General features: G+C 60.4%; 1 protein-coding gene across 4 annotated transcripts; it reads right to left on the reverse strand.

Annotated features, from left to right (window-relative positions):
- Positions 1-4386: 4386 nt before the first annotated feature.
- Positions 4387-8950, reverse strand: PYCR1 (pyrroline-5-carboxylate reductase 1). 4 transcript variants are annotated; one of them, XM_034640229.1, is made up of 8 exons: positions 8900-8950; positions 8371-8493; positions 8054-8124; positions 7144-7323; positions 6707-6928; positions 6437-6529; positions 6103-6266; positions 4387-5244 (listed from the first exon to the last, which is right to left on the reverse strand). In XM_034640229.1, exons 2-8 carry the CDS (start codon positions 8435-8437, stop codon positions 5079-5081), a joined length of 963 nt encoding a protein of 320 aa, XP_034496120.1. In that variant the 5' UTR covers positions 8438-8493; positions 8900-8950; the 3' UTR covers positions 4387-5078. The 4 variants fall into 4 exon arrangements, with proteins under 4 accessions (XP_034496120.1, XP_034496121.1, XP_034496122.1 ...); XM_034640230.1 differs by having other exon boundaries at positions 8892-8914; XM_034640231.1 differs by lacking the exon at positions 6437-6529.
- Between the last annotated feature and the right edge of the window lie 2147 nt (positions 8951-11097).

The following is an 11097-nucleotide window of genomic DNA, read 5'->3' on the forward strand; positions in this document are numbered from 1 at the left end:
CCGTACTGCGCCTGCGCGCCCGGAGCCGTCGCCCGGGCAATGCGCGCCGCGCCCTGCCCTAGCGGGGTCTCGCGGGACTGACCGGGCGCGCGCTCCTCGACGGGCCACGCTCCGGGCCGCGAGGCGGGGGCTCCGGGGGCCCCGGGAGGTCCGGGGGTCCCGTGTCCCGCTTTTCTGACCCACGGGACCGGCGCGGCCCTAAGGTCCCCGTGCGTCGCGGAGAGGGTCCTCGAGGTGCTTCCGATGCTGCATGGCGGGCGCTGCGCGCGTTGGTTGCCTCGTGTAATCGCGGAGCCAAGCTCGGCCCTGCCCGGCAGCCGTGGCCTGGTTCACCGAGGGCCCGACAGCTTTGTCCAGGATTCAAAGTGAGGTCTGGCCCAGGCCACCGCCAAGGTCCTGCGAGGACTGGGGTGTGTCCTCACCACCGCCCCAGACCACACGTTAGTGACGAGCACTGGCGCAGCTCTAGTGCCCGCGCGGTGAGCATCTGTTGAATAGCTGATGTACCCGCTGCACCTTTCCTGTTTCATCCACATCCCTCTGGGACTCGGCTCCCACGAGCCCGGGTCTGCTCCTGCCCCTTCTGTCAGGACTTATCGCTGCTGCTCAAAATTCCCGGGGAGGGGCGCCTGGGTGGCACAGCGGTTAAGCGTCTGCCTTCAGCTCAGGGCGTGATCCGGGTGTTGTGGGATCGAGCCCCACATCAGGCTCCTCCGCTAAGAGCCTGCTTCTTCCTCTCCCACTCCTCCTGCTTGTGTTCCCTCTCTCGCTGGCTGTCTCTATCTCTGTCGAATAAATGAATAAAATCTTAAAAAAAAAAAAAATTCCCCGGGGAAAGAGGCAACCAAGGGGAAGAAGGGGCACTGGAGGGATCCCATTCGTCCTCCCAAGTCCTGGACTTGCCTTCCCAGGTGTAGAGCCAAGAAGGGTGCGTCACCCCGCGAGGCAGGTCAGTGGGACTCAGGTGAGCCCGCAGACAGGGCCCTGAGGGACAGGCTGCAGCCGAGTCTGTGGGAATTCAGTGCCACTGACATGAAGGCCGTCCGCCGAGGCCCCCAAAGCCAGGGGCATAAGGGCCCCCGCAGGACCTCCTGCCTGCCTCCAGGAACTTCTCTCTGAATCCTACTGTACCCTGCTTTGTAGGGTTGTGTGTGGTTGTCTATCCCAACGTGCTCTTTATGGGCAGGGCGTGNGGATCCCATTCGTCCTCCCAAGTCCTGGACTTGCCTTCCCAGGTGTAGAGCCAAGAAGGGTGCGTCACCCCGCGAGGCAGGTCAGTGGGACTCAGGTGAGCCCGCAGACAGGGCCCTGAGGGACAGGCTGCAGCCGAGTCTGTGGGAATTCAGTGCCACTGACATGAAGGCCGTCCGCCGAGGCCCCCAAAGCCAGGGGCATAAGGGCCCCCGCAGGACCTCCTGCCTGCCTCCAGGAACTTCTCTCTGAATCCTACTGTACCCTGCTTTGTAGGGTTGTGTGTGGTTGTCTATCCCAACGTGCTCTTTATGGGCAGGGCGTGACATTGTACTCCAGGGCCTTCATATATCTAGGGTAGGACTCAATTATTTTTATTTTATTTTATTTTTTTTTTAAGATTTGTAGGGGCGCCTGGGCGGTTCAGTCTGTGAAGCGTCTGCCTTCGGCTCACGTCATGATCCCAGGGTCCTGGGCTCCAAGCCCTGCATCCGGCTCCCTGCTCAGTGGGGAGTCTGCTTCTCCCTCTCTCTCTCCCCCAGCTTGTGCTCTCTCTCTCTCACCTCCTCACTCTCTCAAATAAATAAAATCTTTTAAAAAATAAAGATTTGATTTGTAAGTCATCTTTACACCTAAGGTGGGGCTTGAACTCACAACCCCAAGATCCCATGCTCTACCCACTGAACCAGCCAGGTGCCCCGGGGGCATGACTTTTAAAGTCAACTAGATATACAGAATGACAAAGACTTGCTCCTGAGAACAAAAATGCAGTCCTGTGGGCTTCAGCTCCTCCAGCCTCCTTGCCATCACCACCCTCCATTCTCCTTGGTCACGCTTGGTAGGGCTGTGGGGCCTGAGTTACTGCTGGGCCTCAAGAGCCCCTCCACGCAGCAGGACCCTGGCAGCCACATGGGGTTGACTTGGTGCCACCCAGCTCAGGCCAGAACCACGACGCCATCAGGAAACACAGGTGATTGGCCCCGGGGTTGGGGCCACAATGGGTGGAAGGTCACTGACTAGTCCCCGCATGCCCCCACACCCCTGACTCCTCAATCCTCACAGGATGGAGTCTGGCTGCCATTTATACGTGGGAGGTGACTGAGCGGCTGATTTATCAGTGGCGGGGCTGCTCTGCTCCTTCTCCCCAAGGAGGCTCCTACTCTCAGAAAGGGTTCTCCTCCTCCTCCTCCCTACTGGGAACACACCTGGCCACTTCTTCCATCTTGGAAGAGGGGACAGGCAGGCAGGGGAAATCACCCAGGGCCACCAGAGAGATTTATGGGAAGTGAAGTGGGGCCCAACTCACCTGGAGGCCGGTGAGAGTGTGGATGGGAGGGCTGCTTCCTACAAAGGGATAGTCTCGGGCCCTAAGGTCAGCCCTCTGGATACGTGATGGGGGTGCAGGGTTGCCCACCTTGTAATCTCCGGGACCTGTGGGGAGGGGAATGTTCCAGGACATAACCCAGGCTCCTTTGTTGCCCCCTCACTCCAGACTCTTCTTCAGAGGTATGGGGAGAGTACGCGAACTTGCCCTGATCACCTGCAGAGTAACAGGTATGGGTTTGTTTGCAAGTCTGGGGGAGGCCATCAGGGAAAGGATGTGCCATGTTGAAGCACCCAAGACAGCCAAGCCTCCAGAATCTGTCTCTGGGCCCAGTTAGAGAGCCCAAGAGAGTCTATGGTTGGTCTCGCCTGCCCTAAGTCTGGCTGGCCCCCACCCAGGGTCCAGGACACGTGTCCCTGTGAACAGCACTGCAGCCTTGCTTGGGAGTGATACTGCAAGGAAACAGGCCCACAGGTTTCAGCATCCCTGCTGGTCCACGCAGCATCACCATGACCAGCTTCCAGCGCTGCCTCTTGGGGGCAGACGCTGAGACCCAGCTCTCTGGTCCAGCCTGGCCTTCTCTGGGCCTCCAGCGCACTGCTTCCCGCTGCAGCTATCTGCTGCTCTCCTGCTGGCACCTCCTACATGTCCCCCTTCAGCTTGTACCCGTCATGGGCAGATCTGGGGACCCCTCTGGCTTCTCCTGGAGTTCAGCAGGCCCCAACCTGACATTGCAAGGAGGTTCAGGGCACACAGGATGTGGCTGGTGTCCAAACAGACTGACCAGCCCTGCTGCCAGGGGGGTCCAGGCAGGAAGATGGGCCCATGCCAGGGCCTTCCTGGGATGGACTTCTCCCTTCTCTGCCTGGCCAAGGGCTGCTGACCTGTTCGTTCTGGAGTCCCCATGCAAGCTGGGCCCAGGCTCCAGACTGGTACAGGAAAGGACTGGCAGAGAGAAGCAGGGCAATGGCCCTATCTAGGCAGGCAGGAACCTAGGGCAAAGTTCCAATTAGGAAACTGAGGCAGAAGCTGGATCAAGCAGAGGTAGCTGGTTCTTCCACCAGGCTCACCCGGCCCCCTGGGCAAAGGGCACTAGGTTCATTCCAGCCACTGCCCCATTTGGGGACATCCAGGGCATGGTGGGTGTCAGAGCTCACAGTGACTGGAGCAGGAAGGCATGCCAAACTGACTCTCCCCAGTGGGATCCCTGTGACGGCTTCCCTAATGGTAGCAGTGTAATGCCACCCAGCCGGCATCTGTGGGCCCCGGTCCTTGAGGCCCATCTCTGTGCTCAGCTTGTCCTGGACCCGCATAAAACAGGTCCCCGCTCCCCCACATGCTGTGCTCATGCTTACAGTGCCGCGGTCAGAGAGGGCGTGGTTCTGGCTGCTCACTGCCCACCCTCATGCCCACCTCTGCCCACACAGAAGAGGGGGACACAGGCACTCCAGGCCCAGATACATACACACCTCCCCGTTGTGTGTCTCTGGAGAGCCCTAATACACCTCCCTAGACCCCTCCCCAGACGCCTCACCTGCCCCTGCCTGTGCGACTGGAGGAGACATCTGCCCCTGCTAAGCTTGGAGGTGTGGAGGGTACGGAGGCTGGTGCCCCTCCCCCAGCAGGGCATGGCAAGCCCAGCCTAGGGTGCCAGCTTCTGGTCACACCTCTAGTGACTGAGGCCCAAAGCACCACTCTCTTCCCCAGAAGCTCCTTCTGCCTTTGCTCACTGAGACTCAGCCCCCTGAAGCCAGAATGCCTTGTGGGAAACAGGACCTGTGGGGCTGGGGGTAGCGTCTAAGATGACACTCAACAAGGACCCTCTAGGGCCGCTGGGGCCCTCCCTCCACACGTGCTGATGAAGCAAGGCACCAGGTTGCAAACCAATGTATTTCAGCTAAAGGGTGGGGGAGAGAAGTGACAGGCTCTGTAAGCTGGGTGGGGAATGGGAAATAACGACCTCCAAAGTTGGGACTTTCCAAGAAGCCCTTTTCTCAGATGCCAAACAGAGATAAGGGGGAGTTGGCAGCCATGGTCCTGCCTGCTAGACTCAGGATGCTTGGGACCCTCTGGTCCTTCTCACGCTGAAGAGGCACCCCCCCACACAAGTAGAGATTGGAGAGGGGGCAGGGGTGGGATGGGGTTTCCTCCTTGGCTGGGCCTTCATGGGAGTGGGGTTGTGGGGGGGGAACCTTGACCTTTGTACTCAGGAAAAGGCCAAGCCCCAAGCCAGCTGACCATGGGGAGTTAAGACCCCCGGGCCTCCTGAACTCCAGAAGAAGGGGTCCTAACCTGGTCTGGGGGCAGAGGAAGAGGGACGTGGAGGTCGGAGAGTCCATCTCTGTTCTGGGCCAGGAAGCACTCAGTGACTGCAGATTCCCACTCAGAAGGGATGTGGCCCCTCCTTGGTTACAACCCCCACTGACCCCGGAGTTGACCAGAGTCACAGGCAGTGGGTTGCTCTGAGGCTGCTGTGGGGCCTGGGGCTGAGGACAGCCAGCACAGGAGTTCCAAGGCCAGCAGGGAGGTGGCTGACAGCAGCCTGGTGAGCACGTTGGACAGCTCAGTTTTCCTTGCCCGCTGGGGCCAGGCTTTGGGGGAACAGCTTGGAGTGGCCAGAAGGGGTCTGTGAGGGCCCTGCAGAGGACTCCAGCTTCACCTTGTCCAGGACGGTCTTCTTGATGGAGGCCGGGGAGACCTTCTCCTGGTCAGCCATGGACTGCAGCTCCCTGGGGAGTCAGTGAGGAGGGTTGGTTCCAGGGCTCTGCCTCCCTCGAGTCCAGCTGCCCACCAGGGAAGAGGAAGCACCTGCCGGCCTGGGTGCTGTTGCGCTGGGACTCCCGTCTCAGCTCCTTCTGCCGGCCACCCCTCCCCCAGACGCCCATCTGCCTGCCTCTCACCTCGTTCGGACCAGCTCAGGGTCACCAAATCTACTAGCAGCCCCCAGCCCCTGAACCCATCATCGCCCCAAGTGGGGGCCATGTGCCTCATCTGTATCCCCTGCAGGGTGAGGCCAGGAGGGCGGCTCTGCCTCCGAGCCTTGCCCTCCTGTCGTGGCACTCAGAGACGTTCTGGGTTTCAACTGGGGGCAGGCAGGGAGGTGAGAGAGATGCCTGTCTGTCCTGCAGACCTGAGCTGCAGGGATGACGGCTCCAAGCCAAGCCACCAAATCCTGCCGTCCCTCCTCTGATACCCTCTCTGCTGTCACAGAGCTGGCGCCAGTGCACTGGGCACAGTGGAGCACTGCTGGCTGACGCACCGAATCTCCCCAGGAGGAGGAGGGTGGGGAGGAAAGTGTGACCCGGCCCACAGGGGCTCCCTCTGGCCCCCATTGGCCTGCCTCCCCGGCCTGGATGATCACCCTGGTCTGTGGGTTGCAGGTGGTGACACTGGGGAGCACAGCGTGGGCCCAAAGGGCAACCCGTCCTCACAGGACAACGGCTGGTGAGGGGTGCTACAAGCCATGACCCTAGGGTGCCACTGCCAGACCTTGGGAAACATCTACTCTGGGGACGGCGGAGCAGAATGCGTGAGGGCTCTGGCGAGCTGGGGGGCACAGCCAGGAGCACGCAGCATTGGGGGCCCACCGTGTGCGGGTGCAGGAGGCCTCCACGGCGTTGATGAGAAGGGAGCGGAATCCCCCGCTCTCCAGGACATGCAAGGCGTGGATGGTGGCCCCGCCGGGAGAGCAGACGTTGTCCTTGAGCTGGCCTGGGTGCTTTTCCGAGTCCAGTAGCATCTTGGAGGCCCCCTATAGCCATAGATAGCAGCTGACTTCTGTGGAGCCCCTCTCCTCCCTGCAGGCTACTGCCCCAGACCCAGCTACCGCCCACCCCGGTTCTCCACCCACCCACCCCCACTGTAACAGCATCAGGCCCGGCAAGGAGTGGCCCCCACCAAAGGATCAGGAAAAACACTGACCAGCAGAGCCTGGGCCCCGAGGCGGACTGCCAGGCGCCTGGGAAGCCCCATCTTCACACCCCCGTCAGCCAGGGCCTCCAGGGCTGTGAATGCCTGCAGGGAGAAGGCACCTAAGCCACACTCCTAGGCCCTTCCTCCTTCTCCTCCAGGCAACAGTGGGTCCAGCAGCTCTGCCCACAGCAGCCAGAGCAGGGAGGAGGGTGGGGGATGCACCCCAAGGTCCTGGGAAGTGTCCACCACCAGCAGCGGCCACCCAACCCCAGTCCTCACATAGGCTGGGCCGCTGCCGCTGAGCCCCGTGACAGCATCGATCAGGTCCTCCTCCGTCTCCGTGCAGAAGCCCACGCTACCCATGAGCTGCTCCAGGAGCCTGCCGTCCTCCACCTGGGCGTGGGTGCCCATGGCATACACGGTGGCCCCCTCCCGCACCACGACTGGCGTATTGGTCATGCAGCGGATGACTTTGGGGGCTGGCTGGAACGCCGTCAGCTTCTGGAGGAGAAACCAGCTGTGTGTCTGTCCTGCCCCTTGCCCAGCAGAGTGTGCTGGGCACAAGTGTGAACGCACTGGCCCAACTAAGCATTTTGTGGCTTCTCGCTGTGGGCTGGGCCCACGTGCCCATTTCACAGCCAGAGCTCCTGACCACTGTGCAGCACACACTTCCACCCCCTCTTCAGATCCCACTGGCTTGGACCCACAGTGCTCACTTTCTCGATGGAGCTGATGGTGACCCCCGCCGCGCAGGACACCACGATGTGCCGGTCCTCAATGTCGGCACCAATCTCGTCCAGGATAAAGGGGATGATGTGTGGTTTCACCGCCAGGAAGAGCACATCACTATGCCGCACGGTCTCCTTGTTGTGGGGTGTCAGGTTCACTCCCATCTTCTGCAGGGAGCACCAACGTGGGCTCAGCCTGCCGATGTCTCTGGCTGCCCCCCCACCGAGTATCCTCCCCAAGCTAAGAGCCCCAGGTGTGGAAGACAAAGCTTGCTGAGAATGTGGACAGTCAGGGTGGGGGGCTCGGGGCATGGAGCTCTGATAGCGCCCAGCCCCCCTTCCCACCCCGGAGTGGAAGAAGCACTCTGCTCTGGAATACGTCCCTTTTGCAAACAGAAAAGGGACATGTATCTGTGCCACGCCCCTGATCCACCCCATCGTGGGCGGCAGTCCTGCGGGGTGAGTGGTACTGTGGGTGGAGCCTGACCCATCCTTGCACCTGGAGCCCCAATTCAGCTGTGGCAAACTACAGCTATGTGCAGTCCCCAGATGCGTCTGACCTGGCCCCCACACTGGGGTCCCATCTGCCTGGCTCCCACAGCCCCTGTGGAGGCTCCATTTGGGGAACCCCATTCCAGTCCCGGCACACCCTCCCCACCAGCTGCACATGTGTCTGTCACCCAGGTCCCAAGAGCCGAGCAAGGGGAGCTACCAGCAGGCCAGGAGGCAGGGTCTGTGGGATGCTACAGCCCAGGTCCCTCCTCTCATGGGGGGGGGTGGTCCTCCCACTGGGGCCTTTACACCTGGGGCCCTCAGGGTCAAGGCTATCACACACTCTCCCCAGACACACTGACTAGCCCCTTCAGGGACTCCCTGTGCCTCTCCACCCTGCACCTACCCTGAGGGCAGAAACCGTGGCCAGGTCCATGTCTGGGGAGCTGGCCATGATCCTGTGGGCAGCCAGGATGCCTGAGGGTAACAAAGATCCTTCCTCAAGGTCTGTCCTGGCCTCCCCCCTCCCACATTCCCAGGAAGGAAAGTGGAAATCCCACCACCCAGAGAAGGACAGCAACTCCTGTCCCACCTATTACGTCCCAAGGCTGCCCTTTCCCACAGGACTTAAACAGGGTAAGTTTTCCAGACCCGTACCTTCACCACCCCCCCCCAGCCGGCAGAAGGGTAATGGCCCACCCCTCTGCCCACTCCACGCCCTACCTGCTGCTGTGAAGCCCTTTGCCAAGGCAAAGGCCAGCTGGCCAGCTCCGATAAAGCCCACGCTCATGTTGTCTGAGGACCCGCCCACAGCCCTCACTGCTGGCACCGGCGCTGCAGGGGCAACTGCGGGACGAGATGGGGCAGAATCCAGAGCAAGAAGTTGGGCGGGCAGTGCCAGGCCCGGCCACTAGGCCGCCGGCCCGGCGCCCACCTCCCCGCTCCCACCGCCATCCCAGCCGGTCCAGCTTTCCCCGGTGCCGCCCGCCAGCTCCGACGTGGAATTGCTCCAGGCTCCCTGTCCAGTTTGACTGCTCCCGACGGTCCCGGACAGAGGACACAGGGAGCGGCGTGCCGACCTCCGGAAGGGGTCGGAGAGCCGCGGGGGGGCGACGGCTCGGAGCCCGGAGTCCCCGCACGTCCAAGCCCTCCACCCCACCCCCAGGCCCGAGCCGGTGTGCGGATGCGCATCTCCCCCTGCACCGCCCCCATCCACACCGGACCCCAGCTCCGCGCCCACTCACCCACTTACCGCGCGCAGGTCGCCGGGGATCCGCGGAGCCGCGCCCGCCACGCGGCACCCGAGCCTNTTTTTTTTTTTTTTTTTTTTTTTTTTTTTTTTTTTTTTTTTTTTTTTTTTTTTTTTTTTTTCGCGGACACGGGCACGCAGGGCTGGTGTCCTTGCTCGCCTGGCCGGTGCCTGCTGTTACTTGATCCAACTGTTGGGAGAAGCCCAAACAGTATAGTATCTTTGCTTGCTTGCTTTTTCTTTTCTTTTTTTTTTCTTTGTGGGAGGATTGAGAACAATTTGCAAAATGGAAACATTTGAAATATTACACTATTTTGGTACTGTGTTTTGTCGCTTTAAAATGTGTTTATTGTATCAAGAAGCTTGAAAACTGGAGAGGATAGCCTAAGCCTTTGCAGAATCTCAAAATCGGGGGGCACCTGGGAGGTCTAAGTCAATCCCCTCTGAGATCCAGACCCTCTTTTTCCCAACTGGGGTCTTCTCTGCAAGTCTTTTCAGGGCTCAAGCGTGACGCAGGCCGTAAGCCTGTACCATGTAAACCTTCCCAGACAGGGGTTTGGGGTGGGTAGTGATCAACCAGTAAATGCAAGACGAGATCCCATAGTGCCCCCAGCTCCGGTGGAGCACCCCCATGTCTCCTGACATCTTGTTTGCAGTGTCCATGGAAATTTTTGGCCCCGCATTTGGAGAAAAGTCATTTTCCCCCTGAGGATGTGCTCAGGGCTCCTGTGAGTTGACTCTGCATTTGGGTTTTAGGGTAGTCCAGGGTCCCTGTCAGCAACAGGATTAAGGGCAAAGTGAGAAGTAATAGTCATTGGCAACCCATCCACCCCCACCTTGCCACTGCCCAGGGTGACCTGCTTTATTTTTCTCAGTTCTGTATCTTAAATAGTAACAAGCTGTTCTCAAACATGATCCAGCATTACCCTGATGTTTGTGCCCCAGAAACAGGGCTGTGAGCTGTTGTGGGCATGGTGGTGGCCACCAACACCATGGGACCACTGTGTAGTGAGGGTGCGTGCAAGGTGGATTTCCTGGTGCCTGCCACATGGGCACATCCGAGCGTTTAGTCCTTACCCTCTGAGGGAGGGGCCGTGGCGAGAGGCCCTTCTCCGGGTGCCAACTGGAGAACCTCAAACCTCCCTACCCGAGTGCCCCGGGAGACCCCTGCCCACCAGCATCTGCCCCTGACACCCGCCCACTTGTCCAAAGCGGACTGTCTGGGGAGTGGCCAGCAAGCCCACAGGCATAAGGCCCAGCAGTCGCGCTGAAGATTGCCTGACTGGACGCAATCAAAGGACAGAACCCCTTCCTTTAAAAAATACTGTTTTCCAGTGATAAGAACAAATAACTCTTCTCCAAAAAGGAAGAGTCCTCTGACCCAGGGAGTGACTGTCGGCAGGAATACCCCAAGGCAAGCCTGCTGGAGGACTTCTGCTATGTTTATCTTGAGCCCTGGATCCCCCCTCCTTTGTCTCCCCCACGGGACCTTTGAAATTTAGGGTAGGTGGACCACTGGGGGCGCAAGGCCACTGGACAATGAGGAGATTGGCCAGCGGGTGACAGAGAACCGTTTCAGAAGTTTGGCTAGAAAAGGAAGAAGACTGGTGGGCATCCAGGCCTCGCTGTGAGCTGGGAAGGACGTGGCCCACATGCTCCTTGTCACCTGGACATGCACCCCCGGCCCCCGCTCTCCCCCAGCCAGTGAGGGCCATCAGGACACCTCAGGACAAACTGGCTGCTCGTCCGTTGAGCCAATAACACCTGCCCCCTGCAGATAAAGGACCCCTGTTAGTTCGCCCTCCCTATCAGGCAGGCGAGCCGCTCGAATCATGCTCTGCGTGGCGTCAGCACAAGGGAGCCCTCGGAACCCATGCCTAAAAGCTGCTTGGGCTCAGCTGCCATGGGCGCCGCAGCCCCTCTCCCCATAGCTATGCCCAGGGCCCCTCCCCTGGCAACCCCCCGCAGGAGTGTGGGGTGCTGGCGATGCTGAGCACCTCTGGAAGGGGGGAGACAAGCTCAGCATCGCCTCATCTCCCCACCCCCACTGCCCACAGAGCAAGAGGACAATGCCTGTTTCTTCCTCAGGGTGCTGCCTCTCAGCCCCAGGGGCACCTCCTCCCTGTCTGGCCCGGTCTAGGCCCTTCTCCCGACTCACCCTGGGGGGATGGCCCAGGAGGTGCCGTTGCCACTGCCCCCTG

The sequence above is a fragment of the Ailuropoda melanoleuca genome, chromosome 13 (assembly GCF_002007445.2).
Source record: "Ailuropoda melanoleuca isolate Jingjing chromosome 13, ASM200744v2, whole genome shotgun sequence".
NCBI lineage: Eukaryota > Metazoa > Chordata > Mammalia > Carnivora > Ursidae > Ailuropoda > Ailuropoda melanoleuca.